This window comes from Eschrichtius robustus, chromosome 16, assembly GCF_028021215.1.
Source record: "Eschrichtius robustus isolate mEscRob2 chromosome 16, mEscRob2.pri, whole genome shotgun sequence".
In the NCBI taxonomy this organism is placed as follows: Eukaryota; Metazoa; Chordata; class Mammalia; order Artiodactyla; family Eschrichtiidae; genus Eschrichtius; species Eschrichtius robustus.
In genome coordinates, this window is record NC_090839.1 from 23,772,283 (window position 1) to 23,793,439 (window position 21,157).

At 44.0% G+C, this 21,157-nt stretch overlaps 1 protein-coding gene across 2 annotated transcripts in view; it reads right to left on the bottom strand.

Annotated features, from left to right (window-relative positions):
• Positions 1 to 287: 287 nt before the first annotated feature.
• CNBD2 (cyclic nucleotide binding domain containing 2) overlaps positions 288 to 21,157 on the bottom strand; it is a 48,311-nt gene continuing 27,441 nt past the window's right edge. The window contains exons 9-12 of one of the 2 annotated variants that reach the window (XM_068525238.1): positions 16,178 to 16,355; positions 14,093 to 14,213; positions 6,228 to 6,379; positions 288 to 619 (exon numbers count right to left, since the gene is read on the bottom strand). In XM_068525238.1, the coding sequence (XP_068381339.1) occupies positions 301 to 619; positions 6,228 to 6,379; positions 14,093 to 14,213; positions 16,178 to 16,355 (770 nt within the window). In that variant the 3' untranslated portion in view covers positions 288 to 300. Of the gene's footprint in view, positions 620 to 6,227; positions 6,392 to 14,092; positions 14,214 to 16,177; positions 16,356 to 21,157 lie in introns of both variants that reach the window. The other variant, XM_068525237.1, reaches the window with a different exon arrangement.

A 21,157-nucleotide genomic window follows, 5' to 3' on the forward strand; every position in this document is an offset into this window, starting at 1 on the left:
CCAGCCTTGCGAGGCATTTGAGTTTGCAACCCCATCTTGCCTCTGTGTCTCCCACCCGTCTCCTCAGATAAGACCCTCCCACTCTGAGGCCACCTCCAGTGATTAACCCATCCCCACCCAGCCTCCCAGCCATCCCTTACTCAGTCCCACAAGTGTCCAGAGAGACAGTGCCCCAGGTGCGGCCCCAAACACCTCTCCGGACCCATGGCTCAGCCCCCAGGATCCCCCACTGTAAGCCCCGCAACTCCCATGGTGGTTATTCAGGAAACACGAGAGTCAACCCAACATCTTTTAATGATTCTAAACAAGGACCCCTGCATTCTTATACTGAGGCAGGAGTTCTTGGATTTTGTACCGGGGTGCTATAATGGCTTGGACAATCCTCAATGGGGGAAGGTGTTTCTGGGGTGCCATAAAAATGGGATGACGAGGTTTAGTCTTCTTGTCTAAGCTACACAAATCCAGCATCACAGCCTTGGGGCCGTAGATCCCTTTCTTCTTGGGCTGGATTGGGGTGAATGGTGGACACTGGCGAGGCTCCACCAGCAGCCGCATCAGGTCCTTCCGGAAGACATTCCAGCCGTTCTCCTCGAGGAACTTCTGGCACACATCTTCATCGCTGAAGGCAAGGCACAGATGCTGAGGTCCCCACACGAGCCCCTCCAGCCCTGCCTCCTTCCAGTCCCTGAACACACTGAGCCCTGTCCCACCTCCGCGCCTTTTCCCAGACTCTTCCCTCTGCCTCCTTTACCTTTCCGCACTTTCATCACCTAGACCTGCACTATTCCATGTGGTGGCCACGAGCCACATGTGGCTACTGAGTACCTGAAGTGTGAATCTGAATTAGAGGTGTGCTCTGAGTGTAAAATACGCACCAGATTTCAAAGACTTAGAACAACAAAAAAAAGAATGAGAATATCTCAATAATTTTTATGTTGATTACATGTTGAAATGATAACATTTTAGATATACTGCATTCAATAAAATATATTATTACAATTAATTTCACCCGTTTCTTTTGATTTCTTATAATGTGGCTACTGAAAATTTTAAATTACGTATGTGATCATTAGCCATCAGGGAAATGTAAGCCAAAGCCACACAAGATACCACTTATGTCCACTAGGATGATGATAATTAAAAAGACAAATAATAATACGTGTTAATGGGGACGTGGAGATATTGGAGCGAGGGTTCCAATACATTGCTGCCAGGAATGTAAAATGATGCAGCCACTTTGAGAAAACAGTCTAGCAGTTCCTCAAAAGGTTAAACAGTTAACTTATGACCCAGGAATTCCACTCCTAGGTATATACCCAAGAGAAATGAAAACATTATGTCCACACAAAAACTTGAACAAGAATGTTCATAGCAGCATTATTCATAATAGCCAAAAAGTGGAAACAACCCAACTGTCCATCAGCTGATGAATGGGTAAATAAAAGAGTGGTATATCCATGCACTGGAATATTATTTGACAATAAAAATGAATGAAGTACTGATACATGCTAAAACATGAATGAACCTTGAAAACACTATGTTAAGAAGCCAGTCACATATACATGGTTCCGTTTATCTGAAATGGCCAGACAAGGCCACTCTATAGAAAGTCCATTGGTAGCTACCTTGGACTGGTCTTGGTGCCCTAGCTCTACTCTGCCCCCTTCCCTCACAGCACGTGAGGGTGAGGAAAGTGGGGGAGGGTGGAATGGGCTCAGGACTCACTGGTTTATTTTCTTCTGAGACCTCAGCAAGGGAAGGGCACACTCAACTTCCACTGACTCACCTATACTCTCACCTAAGGAGGCAACTCTGATAAATCACTAACACATTAGAGCATTCTTCTGGGTAGATTATATTGACCAGGACAAAATCAACTTTGATTCATAGAGATCAACTTAATATAAAATCTGGAGGTCAGAATGGGCTACAAGTTAGTCCTGGTGGTCTCAGCATTGCCAGCGTCAGCTCCTACCAGCTCACGAGAGCAACTCCATGCTCGATGACATCAGGTTGGTAGCTCAAAACCGGCCACGGCGGTAGTATGTGCACCACAGAAACCAGCAAACACTTCCAATCAGGGTACCTCCCACCTCCCAGAGAGCTGCTTGTTCAACATTTCCCAGCACACCACTGGATAGTCTCCAACTAAAAAGTCCCTTTAACTCCCAATTTCTTACATAATAAATAACTATCTAACTCTGCTTCACACTTACCATGACCAGGCACTTTACACTTGTTAACTCATTTGATCCTCAGGACCACCCCATTTCACAAACATGGAAACTAAGTCTCAGTGGGGCGAAGGAACTCACCAAAACCTATGAGGGGGCAAGCACGTGCTTACAGATGAAGGGATTTTTTTTTTTTTTTTTGATCCAGAGTCTAAGTTAAGACAGACAAGATTCCACATAACCTCCTGATGCCGATGGTCACATTGATTTCTAGTCTAGTCTTTCACTAAATGGGGCAGCTCTTCTAAAGTCCTCAGCTTCATGCAGCAATCCCAGTTCCACTCTCTGCCTCGCTTGAACTGAAAGTGTCATCTGTCCTTGCAGGATGCAACACTTCAGCCCATGGTGCCCTCAGCCACCACCCCACCCCATGCCTGCCCAGCAGTCCAGCACTAGATCACACTCTGTGCTTTGGTTTTAGGCTGCTCTTCATTTGGGCCCTTGGAGATTTCCCTTCTTTCCTGTGAACTCAGCTGTTCATATTCTACATGGGGGAGAGGCTTCAGATAATCTAGCCCGTAGCATCCACAGGACAGGTGTCTCACCGACTGACTGTGTGATCTTCAGGATGTCACGTCCCCTTTCCTGGGCCTCACAGTCCTCAATTAAAACATGGAGCATTTGAGCTAGATAATGGTTATATTTTCTGCCTGCTTTAGCAGTCTAGAAAACCATGAGTTCAACAATTAATGAATAAGCGAGAATTCTATCTGTCAGCACTGCAGACGATTGCAGCAAAGTGCTGACTGGGCAGCACAGATGCTGAGTGCCCAAACATCTGCCACCCTCAAGTCTACATAAACCTTCTCTGAATTTCAATTCAACCAACATTAACTGACATCCATCATGTACCAGATGTTATGTGAGAAGCTAAGGCTCCTTAAATCCTTTTTTGAGTAGCTATTTTCTAAATAGCTATTTTATATGTTGGTAGTACGCAGGAATCAGAGAATTGGGGCATCGCTGAACTGCAAGGAACCACCAGTGTTTCCCAACTTTCTTTTTTTTTTTTTTTTTTTTTTCACAAAACTGCCCCAATTTGGACCATAGCTACATATCATCTGTTCTTTTATTAATGATCTTTTTTTAATTCTACTTAGTTTCTTTTACTTAAGTATTTACTTTGGCTTTGTTCTAAGCAACAAGTTTGTCAAATCATGGGTTTAGTGAGCTAGTCATGTTTTTCTAGTTCACACTAGAATAAATACATAGCTGTTTACAATCCGCGTCCCACCTAAAGTCATCTTGTAAGCCTTCTGTGAATATGATCCATACTTCGGGAAACACTGTTCTAGTCTAATTTTCTTGTTTTGTAGATTGGAGTCTGAAGCCTAGAGGAGGGAAAATGACTTATCCAAGGTCATATAGATCCCATGTCAAATTCTTTCATGTGCTTATTGGACACGGCTGAAGCAACTCTACAGATTTGCTTGCCTTCACGCCTCCTCTTTCTCAACCACAGAAATCCCTTGCTTCCCACACACCTGCCCACAAAACGATGTCTGATCACAGCATCACCACAAGAAAAGAAAAAGGAGGGAGGATGCAAAATTGTACAATCAGTATGATCTCCATTATGAAGCTTTGTGTGCCTGAATGATAAGTACCTATTTGGTACACAGCCATGCGGTAAAAAATAAATACTGAAAGGAAATACATAAAATGCTAATTGAGATTGTTGGAGGAATGCAAATGCATTTAAGAAGGTCTTCACCTTCTTAAATGTTCAGCATTTTCCAGTTTTCCCTAATGAGTGTGTCCCATTTATTCATGCACTCGCCCAACGTTTATCACACACCTACCATGTGCCAGGTACTGTACAGGTGCTAGAGATGAAAAGCGGATAAAGCCCAATCCCTGCGTTCACGAAGCAATTAACCAAGTGGTGGGGAAAGAACTGTGCGAAAACTACACAGCTCTAAACAGCTGTAATATAACGTGGTGTGGCCACTGTGAGAGCTACGTAGGGAGGATTATGAGTGCACAGAAAGGTGTACTTAGCCCAGCCTGGGGTCAGCCATGAAAGGTTTTCTGGAGGAGATGAACCTTAAAGAATGAGAAGAAATTTATCAGAAAATAAAGGGTAGGGGAGCAGGATTGAGGGATGGCATTGCAGGCAGAGGGCCTGCACTGGCAAAGGCAAGTATGTGCAGGTCCAGGAGGCAATCTGCCTGGGTTGCTGGAGTGGGTTAGAGGTGGCAGGAGGTGCTGCAGGGGAGTTGAAGGGTCAGAAAATGAAGGGCCATTTACGTGGCATTGAATCTGCACTGTATCCTACAGGCAGTGAGATACCACTGAAAGGTTTTAAGCGGGAGTTTAACACGGCCAGATTTGGGTTTTAGCAAGAGCAAAGTACGCAGAAAGGATCTGGCAGGGAGAGACCGAGGCAGGGGACCAGCGGTAAGACGGCTACAGGAGTCTCGGCTGGGGATCCCAAAGTGGGGGTGAGGGTGTCAGCCAGGGAGGTGAATGAGATCCACTGGGCTGTGTGAAGAAAACAGTAGGACTTCATTTATATTTATCTTTGTCTTATTCTTTCTAAAGATCTATTTGTTGCATGTTTATAAAATATATGATATATTCGTATAGCAATATATGGACATAATAAATAAAAATAAATTAAATAACATATATTATTTATATCACATACATATTCTAGCGGGTATACACTCAAACACTCTTTAGTAATAGTGGTGTTAGATCAAAACAGTTTTGTGACCAGTGGTCCAGACAATAAATTCGTTTTTACCTAAAAATTAGGTTTTTTTCCACACTATAAAAGTATTCACTCTGGGGCTTCCCTGGTGGCGCAGTGGTTGAGAGTCCGCCTGCCAATGCAGGGGACATGGGTTCGATCCCTGGTCCAGGAGGATCCCACATGCCGCGGAGCAACTAAGCCCGTTCGCCACAACTACGGAGCCTGCGCTCCAGAGCCCGCGAGCCACAACTACTGAGCCTGCGCACCTAGAGCCCATGCTCTGCAACAAGAGAAGCCACCGCAATGAGAAGCCCGTGCACCGCAACAGAGAGTAGCCCCCACTCACCGCAACTAGAGAAAGCCTGCGCGCAGCAACGAAGACCCAACTCAGCCAAAAATAAATAAATAAAATAAATTAAAAGAAGTATTCACTCCGGAAAATTTGGAAACTAGGGAAATATCAAAAGAAATCTTTTTTATCAAATCTTTCAAGATAAATATTTTTTTAATTATAAAAGTAATATATCATCATTAACAAACATTTGGAGAATAAAGGGAAAAAACCCCACTTGGAATGCCACTACCCTGACAACAACTTTAAAAAGTATATCTTTTTTTTTCCCTCATAAAAGAAATGCATACTCACTGCAAAACCAATTAAACATCAGAGGAATATATAACTATAACCAGAAAGTCCCTTTTAGTCCGACCTTCCAGAGAGAATGACTATTACAAATTGGGCAATACCACAGATATTATCATTTTTGCTCATTTTCCTTCTAGATTTTTCTCATGTAAGTGTTTTACAAAGGCATAGTCATAGTATGAATATATACAATTTTGTACCCTATCCTTTTCTTGTAGCATTTTATCACTCATTTACTTATGATTTTTAAATAAAAGTTACTTTCTATCAAGGGAATGTACCACAGTTTTCTAAACTATCCCCCTGGTGTAACACATGTGGGTAAAGGTGGTTGTTTTTCTATTATGAATATGGAGGCTACGAACATCTTAGTGTATGTAGCTTTCCTTATAATTTAGTTACATACAGATAAATTCACAGGTAGACCATTGCTTCAAAGGGTAGGAACAGTTTTGTGGCCCTTGAAACATTATTATCTAAAATTATTATCAAAAGGATTGAGCCAATTTCAAGTGTACCAACAATTACCAGTTCATTCCACCAGTGTCAGCTTTAGGTATCATCACTTTTTTGTTTCTTTTACCAAAATAAGAGGCAAAAAAATTGTTCATTTGATCTGGTGGAAGGTACGCACATTTCCAGCACTGACCTGGGGTATTTGATCTCGAACTTCGACAATTTTTCTATTGTCTTACTGTCAATCAGTTCACAAAACTTCTCTTTCCTAACCCGTATCACCTCAGCTCCCAGGCTCACCAGGATCAAGGGCCGAGTGTCATGCTGGCTCTCCGGGAGGAGGATCTGGTGAAGGCCCTAGAAAAAAGAAGCCCCAGAAAGTTTGAGACCGTCCACTTGTACAAGCAGATTTTCAGGGTAGGCAAAACAAGGCCCCGAACAGGAGGTGAATCCATCTGGGGTCATTCAGCAAGTGACGGGGAGAAGTCCCCAACTCTCTTTGCTAATGACATCAAAGTCCTCGGGCACCTCACATTAGAAGAGCCCTCAAGGCACTTTGTCAGCTGTCCTGCCCACGGGCAGCAGGCTCTGCAAGAGTCGCACTCGCACAGTCGCTTGCCGGGCGACGGCATTTTACAAGCTTTCCCCGGTGTCCGGTCTCGACTCTTCTTTGTGCCAGGCCAGCCCGTCTTCTCTTCCTCAGGACTATGACAGACTGCTCATCCTCCTCTTCTACACCTTCCCTTTTACAGCTGCCACACCCTCCCTCACCCTTTCGTCCAGGGCTTCCTTCATAAGCGTGTGTCGCCTTAGTTCCTTCCGTCCCTCACAGGCTCTGGGGCCACTGGCAGTCCCTGTGCAGCTCCCGTTGCTCCTCGGGCTCCCTGGCGCGGATTCCTACTCAGTTATATCTGGAAGGGAGATGGAGATCAACAGGCACAGCTTTACAGAGTGCAACCCCCTTTGTAAGGAGACACTCTGAGATGGGGCAAAGCCGGGACCAGAGTCTTTGCTGCTGAAACCCCAATCCAGGGCTCACTCAGCCTCTCGGCTATTAAGACTCAGGCAAAGAGGGGAGGGGAGGTCAATGGTCCAGAGCCTACAATGCCCAGCTGTCTTGAGCTTAAGAAGACATCAGCCATAAACCAAGAGCTCTGCTCTATGGAGGCCGTGTGGGATTGAGAATAATCCTGGCTTCGGAAGAAAGATCCATATGTTTACTTGTCATGCGACTTTGGGCAAAGTTATACGTCCCTGGGCCACTGTTTGCTCACCTGTGAAACAGAGGTGAGAATACCTGCCCTGCATGTCTCTGAAGGATTCTCAGTTTGAAAGGAGATGTGAAGTAAGGTTTGGAACAGCTTCCCCTTCCCCACCCTCACCCACACCACCACCACTGTTTGGGTTCCGGACCTTGAAGAATGACCATCTACTCTGAGCCCTGGCCTTGTCTTTCCTTGGTAAGACTGGAATGGAGAGGTGTTATCTTTCTTATGAAGCTGTTGAGGGTCCCAACAAGGTGGTGTGTGTGAGGATGCTCTGGGAGACGCGAAGCTCCTCACACTTTAGCTGTGCTCAGTGCGATGGGTGCAAAGGCCCCTCTGACCAGCGCCAGGCCTGGCACAGAAGCCAGATGGCTGCTCTTTAGTCAGCTCCTACTGTGTGGGAGAAACATGCGTGTAGATGTAATCCTCACAACCACCTGGGGATATAGGGATTCTCAGCCTCAGATGTGGAAAACAAGGTTCAAAAAAGGAAATTTACTTGTCAAAGGTCATGTAACTTATAATTACAATAACAATGATGATGACGACGACGATGATGATGATGATGATGATGATGATGATGACGGTGATGACAGCACCAGCTAATGTTTAACGAGCCTTCACTAAATCCCAGGCCCTCTTGTAGCTTTGGGGTGTGTTAGCTCATGGAACCCTCGCTAGAACCCCATGCGGTGAGTCCTTTTATGATCATCATTTTACAGAGGATGCTGATGAGGTTAAGAAACTTGTCCAACATCATACAGCACGGAAGCAATAAAGCTAGGATTTGAACTCGGATGGGCCTGTCTTTAGAGTCCATGCTTTTAACCACTACACTCCGAGGAAACTGAGGCACAAAGTTAACTAACCTGCCCGAGGTGACAGGACAGAAAGTGGTGGAGCCGGGATTTGAACCAGCCATCTGTCCAGGGCCTCACTGAGGGCAGCACCGTCAGCAGGCCCTGTTATCCACCTCCAGTCCACCCCACACGTTCCAGCCGGAGTCAGGTCTTCAAGTAGCTTCCCAAAGCGCCCAGGATAAAACAGAACTCTTCATTGTGGCCACCGAGGCTTTGGCTATCTCACCCTTGTGAGGCTCCTGCCTCGTTTACTCTGTTCCAGCCATGCTGCCCTCCCTTCCAGTCCCCTCAACATGCCAAGCTGCTTCCCGCCTCAGGCTCAAACTGCTCTTCCTCTGTCTGGAACACTCTTCCCCCCAGGTTGTCTGTAGTTTATTCCTTTTTGTCATTCAGGTCCCAGCTTAAACATCGCTGCCTCAGAGCAGCCTTCCCTGACCACTCCGTTTAGGAAGACCACCCCCTTCAACGCAGCTTTCTGTTCCATTCCCAACAGCAATTTAAAACTTTCTGTGTGTTTGCTGCTTTATCTGTTTACTGTCTGTCTCCAGACTAGATCATTAGCCCCATAAGGGCAAGAATAATGTCAGTTTACTCACCCACACTGGCACCTTGGGCCATGTTTGGAGCATGATAGAACCTCAAGAAATATCTGCTAAGTGAATGCTCCAACGGAATCATAGAACATTAGAGTCGGCAGCTCACCCAGGTGAATGTCCTCATTTTCTGATGAGGGTACAGATTCAGAGAGGTAAAGTGATTTGCCCAAGGCCACACAGCAAGCTAATTAGAAGCAAAAATTAAAAGATGTGAGGTGGCCCATCTGCCATCTCCCTGCTGCTCTGCCCAGTCTTGACCACGTCTGAGGCCTCAGTCCACCTGTTCCCTGGAGAAGCTGGTTCCCCTACACGCCCTGGCTCAAAAGCTGGGTCTCTTTACTCCAGGCCCCAAGCTCTGCTGTTTCCAGTGCCGACTCAGCTCTACACTCCTGCCTCCAAAGGAAAATGTGATCTCCTACCTCCTGGTAGGTGAATACAGTCACAGCTGTTACCATTCATTCTCCTGCAAATGAAGCCAGGGCCTTGAAAGCAGGAAGAATAGAATTTTACCAAAGGCACATCACAGGCATTTTCTTCAACAGGATCATGTTAATGAATATCTGGTGGTGGGAGTTTCTCTGCCCTGGGTCCTGTGCGGTGAATGAGGCAGTCAGGGCCTTGCTCCGAGCCTTCCAGGATTGCTTAGAGAATCAAGTCCCAAGTCCCTCTTGTTCCATCTTCCACAGCCTCCCGCTCCTGTCACTCTCCACCAGAGTGGGCAACGCCTTGTCTGCCCTGTGGTTGCTCCATGCACCCAGGGCGCCAGGCATCCCGGCTCCTCCGCGGGCAGCCCACGAGGCTGCATGCACGGCAGGTGCCTGGCCTCAGGTGGCCTGTGTCCAGTACTGAGCACCTCACTCTGAGACACTGAAACTGCAGGGAAATGGAAGTGAGAAGGCTGGAAACTATATCACATGAAGACTGAAGGAATGGAGGAATGTTTTCCCTGCGTAAGAAAATAATTAACGGGGCACAGATGCTGAATGAAAAACAAAACAGCATTCTTTAAATACCTAAGAGGCCACCACGTGGCAAGGAAGCTGATTTCTGTTTGTTCTTGGGGGGATGGGTAAGCGGGGGTCGGAGCTAGTTAGAAATTGTAGGAGGCAGAGTTTTACTGAGCAAAAGTAAGAGCTGCTGAAAAGCTCGGCAATATTCGCTCGGTATTGACCGAGGGCTGTGCTAGGGCCTGGGGCCCCAGACAGTGCTGGGCTGACCTCCCTGCCTCGGGGGGCGCACAGGCCAGAGCAGGAGCGCTAAGAGCTCCGCACAGCACGGGGTGAGGACCCTGGAGATTCATGGCAACAACGAGGACTACACCTCAGAAGACAGTCCCCCCACCTCCAGGAAGACTGAGGCGCATCGCTACCCACCAGGAGGCCTCGTGCCCTCCCCGTACAGCTCACCCGCCCACCCAGCGCCAGCACCTATGGCCCAGCCCCCACAGTGGTCAACTCATGGCCAAGCTTGTTTCACCCATACATCCCCCCTCCACTATTGGATAATTACTTTTTTTTTTAAGATTTTTTTTTAAGGGAACCATTTTTAAAGTCTTTACTGAATTTGTTACAATACTGTTTCTGTTTAATGTTTTGGTTTTTTGGCTGCGAGGCATGTGGGATCTTAGCTCCCCGAGGATCGAACCCGCAGCCCCTGCATTGGAAGGCGAAGTCTTAACCACTGGACAACCAGGGATGCCCCTGGATAATTACTTTTTTAAAAAATTAATTAATTAATTTTATTTATTTATTTTTGGCTGCATTGGGTCTTCGTTGCTGTGAGCACACTTTCTCTAGTTGCGGCGAGCGGGCTCTAGAGCGCAGGCTCAGTAGTTATGGCACGTAGGCTTAGCTGCTCCGCAGCATGTGGGATCTTCCTGGACCAGGGATCGAACCCATGTCCCCTGCATTGGCAGGCGGATTCTTAACCACTGCACCACCGGGGAAGTCCCATGGATAATTACTTTTTAATAGACTTCTTTTTTTTCCTTTTGTATGTCCTTTATTTTTTCTTATTGTTCAACACTTTCAGATTCAGGTTTCAGATTCAGATTCTGGCTCTGTGAGCTCCTGACATACATTTACCAGATTTCCATGAGTAATGGAACTCTCTCTATTCATGTACATATATTTATTGAAATTTTAATAACTGACAGTCTCTGTGCTGGGTTCTGAGACAATCCCTACTATAGAGATGCATATAGATCACTGAGGAAAATATACAAGTTCACAGTCACAGTCACTGTAATGACTTCATGAATAGACTCTTCTTTAGAACAGTTTTAGATTTAACAGAAAAATTGAGAAGATAGTACAGAGTTCCCATATACCCTGCCCTCGGTTTCCTGTTAAGATCTCACATTAACTGTGATACCTTTGTTACAATTAATGAACTAATATGGATACATAATCAATAACTGATGCCAACGAGTTATTTGGATTTCCTTTTTCTCTTCCACAGTCCTATCCAGGACACAGCATTACATTTAATTGTCATGTCCCTTTAGGCTCCTCTTGGCTGTGGCACTTTCTCAGACTTAACCTTGTTCATGATGATCTTGACAGTTTTGAGGAGTACCGGTCAGGTATTTCTTGGGTCGCCCCACTATTAGAATTTGTCTGATTTTTCTCACAATTAGACTGGGGTTATGGGTTATTGGGAAGAGGACCGCAGCATGCCATTTTCATCACACCACATCCCACTTTTATCATCTCATATTAAGGGGACATACTATCAGCATGATTTATTACTGTTGATCTTGGCCTTGATCACCTGAGTGAGGAAGCACTGCTCACTCAATGGTTTTTCCTCTGTGAAATTATTCTTTTTTTCCTCCTTTCTATCATGTACTCTTTGGAAGGAAGTCACAATGTGCAGCCCACACCTAAGGAGCGGTGAGTTATATACCCTCTCTTTTAGGGCAGAGTGTCTACATAAATTATTTGGAATTCTTCTGCATGGGAGATTTGTCTTTTCTCCCCTGTTTATTAATTTATTCATTATTTATGCATTATATCAGTATGTACTTACAGATGTTTATTTTGTACTTTGGGTTATAATCCAATACTACTTTATTTAGTTGTTCAGATTGTTCCAGCTTTGGCCACTGGGAGCTCTTTCAGTTGGCCCCTGTGTTCCTTTGATATGCCCACTCCCATCAATGTAGGGATTTTCTCCCCAGCACATCCTTACTTCCTGGCACTACAAAAGGCTCCAGGCTCACTCGTATATATCTTGTCCTGGTTCTAGACTCAACCAAAGAGCCCTTGTTTCTCTTGAAGAATGGTATTAGGAACCAGGATCTGGGCGCTATGTGTGCTCTTTGCTACTGCTGTGTCATTTCTTTTAGGCCCTGTTGGCTAACAGAGCAAAAGATACATGTTTATACATATATCTATACATATTTCTTTATGGAACCATCTGTATCTATATTAAGATAGACATAAGTTCACATGATGTCTGCAACTCTAACCCATTACCGCATGGATCATTCTAGCCTCCTCCCCTTGCATATCTGTATATTTCTACTCCAATGGTGAAAAACCTGGCTCCTACCCTCTGCCATTCATTTACTTAATTGATACATTTCAGTATACACGTATAGCAGTATCAGAATTGTTAATCCACACACCCACGGAAAAAACTTTGTCATAGAGTACAATGCTCATGTGCAGTTCCTTTTGTTTTCAGTCTTAGAGACTCCACTCATCTCCAACGTTACTTAGGTCAGCACCTTTCTCTCCCATCCTTTTCACTGAAGTTGTTTCATAGATTTGTAATATTGTTAGATTCTCTCCTCAGTCTGCATTTCTTCCTGGGGGATCCCCCTCCCCACCTCCTAAATGATTTTTGTTGTTGTTACAAATTGCATACATTAAGGTACACTCTGTGCTGTAAAGTTCCACGGGTTTTGACAAATGCTTAATGTTTTGTATCCACCATTACAGTAATTATAGAGTAATTTTATTGCCCTAAAAATCCCCTGTGCTTTACTTATTTATCCCTCCTCCTGAATTCCAAACCTCTGGTGACCATTTTACTATCTCCATTTTTTTGCCTTTTCCAAAACGTCACATAATTAGAATCATACAATACTTAATCTTTTCATACTGGCTTCTTTCCCTTAGAAATATTCATTTAGGGAATTCCCTGGTGGTCCAGTGGTTAGGATTCTGGGCTTTCACTGCTGGGGCCGGGTTCAGTCCCTGGTTGGGGCACTAAGATCCCACAAGCCATACTTGGTGCAGCCAAAAAAAAAGAAATATTCATTTAATTTTGCCATGTCTTTTCATGGTTTCCTAGCTAATTTCTTTTTATTGCCAAATAATATTTCATTGTATGGATTTATCAGTTTGTTTATATTCACCTTTCCATAGAAATTTTAGCATCAGTTTTTCAATATCCACAAAATAACTTGCTGGGATTTTGATTGGGATTGCATTGAATCTACACATCAAGTTGGGATAAACTGACATGTTAACAATACTGAGTCTTCCAATCCACGAACATAGAATATTTCTCCATTTATTTAAATCTTCTTTGAATTTTTTCATTATAGTTATATAGTTTTCTGCATAGAGATCCTGAACATATTTTGTTAGATTTATACCTAAGTATTTCATTTTTTGTTACTATTGTAAATGACACTGTGTTTTTTATTTCAAATTACAATTTTTCATTGCCTTATACCCTGTGACCTTGCTATAATCATTTATTAGTTCCAGGAAATTTTATTTGTTCTTTTTTGTTGTTGTTGTTGTTTTGTTTTTTTGATTCTTTATAATTGTCTATATAGACAATCATGTCATCTGCAAACAAAGACAGCTATATTTTTTCCTTCCCAATCTGTATGTGTTTAATTTCCTTTTCTTAATGCACTAACTAGGACTTCCAAAACAATGTTGAATAGGAGTAGTGAGAAGGGACATCCTTGCCTTGTTCCTGGATTATTTTAAAGCAAGTCCCAGATGTCACATCATTTTATCTGTAAATATTTGGATATGTATCTCCTAAATATAAGGACTCTTTATTATTTATTTATTTATTTATGGCTGCCCTGCGTGGCATGTGGGATCTCAGTTCCCCAACCAGGGATAGAACCCATGCCCCCTGCAATGGAAGTGTGGAATCTTAACCACTGGACCGCCAGGGAAGTCCCATAAGGACGCTAAAAAACATAACCACAATACCATTATCATATCTTAAAAAAATCAACAACATTCCTTAATATCACCGAATTTAGAACAGGATGATTTTAAACATTTACTCTCATTACTTAGCACCCCCAGCCCTCCGTGTTACATACTCTATTGTGAACAAGGCTCTCTGCACACTTACCAAGATTTCTCCTTGCTCCACGGTGTGGATCTTCATGTAGGCCCCCACTGCAGCCTCCTTGGGGAGATCACCATACTTCGTATCAATCATGGGACACTCGATGAAATGAGGACACCTGGATCTGAAATTTGACACCTTGTTAAAGATAACTCATTTGTAACACAGCCAGTTCATGAAGCCCTGGATAAGCAGCCCCCACTCAACTGCATATTGAGATCATCCCTCCCTTCTCCCAGGTGGTGAGAAAACAGAAAATCAAGCCCCAGGACAGACCGACTGTCAGGACTTGGAGAGGTTTAATAGGGAGAAGACATGCAGCTGAGCCAGGCCTGATGGGTGAGAAGTCTAGGCTGGCTGACTTAATGCTCAGCACGAGGAAGGGATTTCTAAGTCAGAGCTGTCTAAAAATGGAACAGGCTACTTTGAGAAAGCGTAAGCTCTGTCCCCCTGGGGACACAGCAGAGGTTGGGGCTCTTCTTGACAGGCAGGCAGAGAAGAGATGGCTTCATTTGTTTGTTTACAAAAACGGGTTTCCCTGGGTGATCTGTAGACTCGGTACTTTGTTCACGTTGGAGTGATTTTTACACAGGCAATCCTGTTGTACTTTCTTTGGTCTCAGGCTAGGTAGAAGGAAGAGACAAAATATGCTATCTGGATTAGAGGCAGGGAAAAGATTATTCATCAGCTGAGAACATAGCTGAACTCACCCAATATATACACAAGGTAGGCTTCCATTCTTGCCTCCCAGGACATGCCCAGCATATGTCTTTTATTTTTTACTGTGGGGACAGCCTGTCCCCTTTTCCCTCACTATTTACAGCAGAGAAACTAAGTCTGTTCCATCTCTACCTTCAGAAGAACTAGGAATGGGATTTCAAACACTGGATCCTTTGGAAAGAGTATCCATCAGAGGTAGAAACAACAAAGCAACCACGGGGTGCTCATTATGGAGGCAAGCAGGCTGGAAATGTTAACAGGCAAAGGATTCCAGTGAAGTGGTACCCAGGGCGCCAGGGAGATTGTGACACTGATGCCATAATTAGTAGGATATTTTCACTTCATATGTAATGAAGGGGCGGGCACTGAGCTGCCTCTAGGTCAGTGTCCCTTCCTCTCCAGGAAAGGCAAAAAGCACAGCCTTCATTGTACATCCACCTTGTTTCTGTCATGACGATCATACCAGATAGCAAGACTGAGCCCTAACAAGCTGCTCAGGTCTGAATCCTGACTCTGCCACTTTCTATCTGTGTGACCTTGAATAAGTAACTTAATCTCTCCCTGTACCTTGGTTTTCTCACCTGGAAGATGTGAGTGATAATAGCAGTACTTACCTTGCAGGGTTGTTGGGAGAATTAAATTAGATAATCCAGTACCAGGCGCAGAGTCATTTCCATAAGTGTTAGCTATAATTATCATTATCTCATTTAACTGCTGGTTTACAACAAACCTGAGACTTAGGTGCTGTTAGCTACACACCAGGAAACTGAGGCTTAGAGAGGTCAAGTCCCTTGCACAGGGACACAGAGCTAAAATAAGTGGCCAAGCCAGGATTTGAACCCAGATTGGACTGACTCCAAAGCACTTATCTACTGCCTCCCTTAAATGAGCAGACTTTTCTTAAGAAGCTCAGAGTCAAGGAGATATGGGGATCTCAATGCATGTGTATGTATAGCTGATTCACTTTGTTATACAGCAGAAACCAACACACCATTGTAAAGCAATTATACTCCAATAAAGATGTTTAAAAAAAAAAAAGAAGCTCAGAGTCAAAAAGGCCCAGTGATATACAGACAGAATGTCATCACCAAACACTGTGTCCTGCCCCTTCTTCTTCAGATGGGTTCCCTGAGGAAGGAAGCAGCCACCACCTAACGGGGCCCTGTGAGCTGGAGGCAGGGGAGGCAGCCCCCATATCAAACCTAGGACCTCTGTAGGCTGCCTTCTGCACACATCCCAACCTTTGGGGTCAAGCTGTGATTGCTACCTCCGCCCCCTCCCCGGCATCCCTGACATTCTGCCCTGTAAGTTATACCCCCCTTTTCAACCAGAATCTGGACCCTTCTATCTGTCAAGGGCAAAGCTTACTTGATCTTTGAGCCCAAGGTCTTCGGGAGAGTATTTCCTGAGGTTTTAATCTTCCTACTGAAGCTGGATCCCTGTTGCTCCTGGGCTTTCCGGAGATGCAGAAGTTTCAGAAAACTAAAATCCTGTACAGGATATGACCTGATCTGGAATTCCTTAAATCTCTCCACAGGAGACAGATCTGTTAGAGAAAGCACAGGAAAACACATTAATGGGTCTTTGCACACATGAGGGTTGTGCTGGAGGTGTCTGGAGGTATATCACAATCTCCTGTGTGGCTAGTCTGATGCACGGGGGAATTAAGAAAAACAGGAAAGAAAAACACTGTGGCTTCCACTGTTGTCCCTCTGTGCCAGGTCCTGAGCGAGAGCCTTTACAACCATTACATCTAGACAAATGTCATTAGCCTTATTTAAGAGAGAAGATGAGAAGCAGAGTTTAACACCCAGGAAAGGGCTGAAGCTTGTATTTGAACTCAGGTGTTTCTGATTCAAAGCCCATGTCTTTCCATTAACAGATCACATTTTTCTGGGCTTTCAAACCGGGACTGGGGGCAGGAGCAGCAATAGAAAATAAATGGATGACCAGCCATAGAACCTTGGACAAGTCTCAATCTCCTGGAATCCTCCTAGGACTACTGTAAGCATTACAGATAAAGTATGTGCTATGCCTAACACAGTGCCTGGAACATAATAGGTCTTCTGTGAGCATTATTAAAAAGATCTCCCGGGACTCCCCTGGTGGCGCAGTGGTTAAGAATCCACCTGCCAAATGCAGGGGACACGGGTTCGAGCCCTGGTCCGGGAAGATTCCACATGCCGCGGGGCAACTAAGCCCGTGAGCCATAACTACTGAGCCTGCGCTCTAGAGTCCACGAGCCACAACTACTGAGCCCACTTGCCACAACTACTGGAGCCTGTGTGCCTAGAGCCCGTGCTCCGCAACAAGAGAAGCCACTGCAATGAGAAGCCCATGGACCGCAACAAAGAGTAGCCACCGCTCGCCACAACTAGAGAAAGCCCGCGTGCAGCAACGAAGACCCAACACAGCCAAAAATAAATAAATAAATAAATATATTAAAAAAAACCAAAAAAGATCTCCAAGATGGGGCTTCCCTGGTGGTGCAGTGGTTAAGAATCCGCCTGCCAATGCAGGGGACACGGGTTCGAGCCCTGGTCCGGGAAGATCCCACACGCCGCGGAGCAACTAAGCCCGTGTGCCACAACTACTGAGCCTGCGCTCTACAGCCCGCGAGCCACAACTACTGAAGCCCATGCGCCACAACTACTGAAGCCCATGCACCTAGAGCCTGTGCTCCGCGACAAGAGAAGCCACCGCAATGAGTAGCCCCCGCTCACCACAACTAGAGAAAGCCCGCGCGCAGCAACGAAGACCCAACACAGCCAAATAAATAAATAAATAAAATAAATAAATAAATTTTTAAAAAAATAAAAAGATCTCCAAGAGAATACCACTCAGAAACACTATGCTGAGTGAAAGGAACCAGATACAAAAGAGTACATACTATATGACTCCATTTACATGAAACCCTAAGAAAGACAAATGTAACCTATAGTGATGGAAAGCAGATCAGTGGTTGCCCAGGGTTAGGGGTGAAGGATAGGGATTGACTGGGAAGGGGCACAAGGGAACTTCTCGGGGTGATGGAAATGTTCTATAACTTTTTAGATGTTACAACAGATGTAAATTTGTTAAAATTCATTGAACTACACACTTTAAATGTGTGTCTTTTACTGTATGAAAATGAAACCTTAATGATATTGATTTAAAAAACAGATCTTCTGGGAGTTCCCTGGTGGCCTAATGGTTAGGATCCTGGGCTCTCACTGCCGTGGCCTGGGTACAACCCTTGGTCAGGGAATGGAGATCCCAGAAGCTGTGCAGCACGACCAAAAAAAAAAAAAAAAAAACCTCTCCAGTGTTAGTATTAAAATTAATGTTAATAGAAATAAACTCAAACTACACAAGGAGCAGGCCTAGAAAAACAAAGAATATATAAAAAAGCCCTAAGTACAACCTATTTAGAAGGCATTTTAGCAATACTTATCAACATTTTAAATGTGCATAGCCAGTACACACTGGACCAATTACTTGATCCAGTAATTCTAAGAATTTATCCAATATGTTTTTGTCCACAAGTATGCAAAGATAAACACACGAGGAAATTCACCACAGTAGGATAAGAGCGAAAAATTAGAAATAACCCAAAATATCTGTAAAAGGTAATTGGTTTAATTGTGGTATATCCATACAAGAGAATAAAACTCAGCTATTAAGAACCATAGATACAGACTTCTGCTTCCAGCCAAACAGAGTAACAGGGACTACTCTCCCACCTGAAACTAATAAAATACTGGGCTAAATACATGAAAAAAGTGGCTTTCATGACACTGGGCATCAGGCCATGAAGAACCATTATCCCTGCAAGATAGAAAACAAATGGCCTGAGCCCTACTATTGCCCCAGCCGACCACCTGGAGACCTTCTGGGCAATGGTGCAGGAAAGGGAAACCCAGAAGGAGCCCAGCAATCTCTCTGAATTAATGAAACAGAAGTGAGTCCAGGGAAGACAAGGCAGCTGGAGTTCACAGAGCAGAGTCCCAGAGAGGAGAGAGTTGCACAAAGAGAGAACTCTGAAGATCTTCCAAGGGTCCCCTTCGGTCTCAGCTGAGTACTGAGCAATACGTGAATGATGTTAGGAAACCACCAGTGGTTAGGCAGGCACTAAGATGGCCCTCAGTGATTCCCACCTCCTGATGGCCACACATTTGTGTACTGTCCTCCCGTTAAGTGTGGGCTGGATTTGATTCTAATAAATAGAATATAGCAGAAGTGATGGGATGTCACTTTTGAGGTTAGGTTTAAAAGATTGTGGCTTCTGCCTTGGGTATACTCTGTGTTGCTCTCTCTCACTCCTGGGGAAGCAAGCTGCCATGTCATAAAACAGCCCTGTAGAGACACCCACAAGGTGAGGGACCAAGGTTTGCAAATAGCCACGTAAGTGAACTTGGAAGTGGGTCCCTCTCAAGTGAGTCTTCAGATGAGACCACAACCCTGGCAGACAGCTGCAACCTCACGACAGAACTTGAGCCAGAGGCAGCTGGCTAAGCCATGCTCAGATTTCTGACCCACAGAAACTGAGAGATAATAAATATTGTTTTAAGTCACTAAGTTTTGGGATAATTTGTTATGCAGTAATAGATACAAAAATACTACCCAAGGCTGGGGAAAGAACCACCCAAAATGTTTAGAGGGATAAATAATCAGAGTTCACACAGGACCAGAAATAGTTCCTATTCTCAATAGCTAGAATAGAAAGCCTCACAAGTCGTGGGCACCTGTGGAATATTCCGAATGGCTTTGTCTCATGAATGGGGCAAAATTAGCTCTAGATTAAACACTGCTCTGATCTTACCTACCAAAGCCTAAATACTAGTCTTTAAAAGATCAAAATATTTCCAAGTAACTTACCTGCATCCCAGAACAAATCTCAAAAATATTTACAGGAATTTTTAAATATGCAGCACCCAAAATTCACAGTTTCTAGCATTCTGTGAAAACTTACCAACCATGCAAAGAAGTAGGAAAATATGAACCATATAAAGAGAAAAAAAACAATAAACTGAAACTGACCCAGAAATCACACAGATAACAGAATTAGTATGCAAGGACATTAAAATAGTTATTATAATTGCATTCCAAAGAGGAAATTGTGTGTATATTAAGCAGAGACATGGAAATTATTTAAGAAAAAAAAAAAGACCCAAATCAAACTTCTAGATATGAAAACTGCAAGGTCTGAAATGAAAAATACATGGATGGGATTAATAGCAGATTAGACAATGCAGAAGAAAGACTACTGAACTTGGAGACATAGCAATAAAAATGATCAAAAATGAGAGAAGACAACAACAAAAAATTAATAGAGCATCAGTGAAACAACTTCAAGCAGTCCAATATACATGTGATTGGAGTCCTCAAAGTGGAGGAGAAAGAAGGAAAGATAGAAAAAAAATTTTTTTAAATAATGGTCAAAACATTCCAAATCTGATAAAAAATATAAACCCAAAGATCCAAAAAACTAAATGAACCCCAAGCACAGAAACATGACAAAAATTTTGCAAAGGCACAGTGTGACCAAATTGTTTAAAACTACTGATAAGGAGAAAAATTTTAAACCAACCAGGGCAGGGCAGTGGTGATCACTCTACCATGTACAGAAATATCGAATCACTATGTTGTGCACCAGGAACTAACATAGTGTCTTGGGTCAATTACCCTTCAAAAATAAACAAGCTCATAGAAAAAGAGATCAGATTGGTGGTTACCAGAGGCAGCGGGTAGGGCAGAGGGGGAATTGGATGAAGGTGGTCAAAAGGTACAAACATCTGGGGCTTCCCTGGTGGCGCAGTGGTTAAGGATCCGCTTGCCAATGCAGGGGACACGGGTTCAAGCCCTGGTCCAGGAAGATTCCACGTGCCGCAGAGCAACTAAGCCCGTGCACCACAGCTACTGAGCCTGCGCTCTAGAGCCGGTGAGCCATAACTACTGAGCCCGTGTGCCACAACTACTGAAGCCCGTGTGCCTAGAGCCCATGCTCTGCAACAAGAGAAGCCACCGCAATGAGAAGCCCACACACCGCAACGAAGAGTAGCCCCCGCTCGCCGCAACTAGAGGAAGTCCACGGGCAGCAATAAAGACCCAACGCAGCCAAAAATAAATAAATAAAAATTTTAAAAAAATTTTTAAAAAGGTACAAACATCTACTTATAAGATAAACGCTAAGTAATAGAGATGTAATGTACAACATGATTAATATAATTAACCCTGCTGTATGTTATATACAAAAGCTATTAAGAGAGTAAATCCTAAGAGTTATCACAAGAAAAAATTTTTTTCTTTTCTCTTTTGTATCTATGTGAAACGATGGATGTTCACTAAACTTATTGTGGTAATCACTTC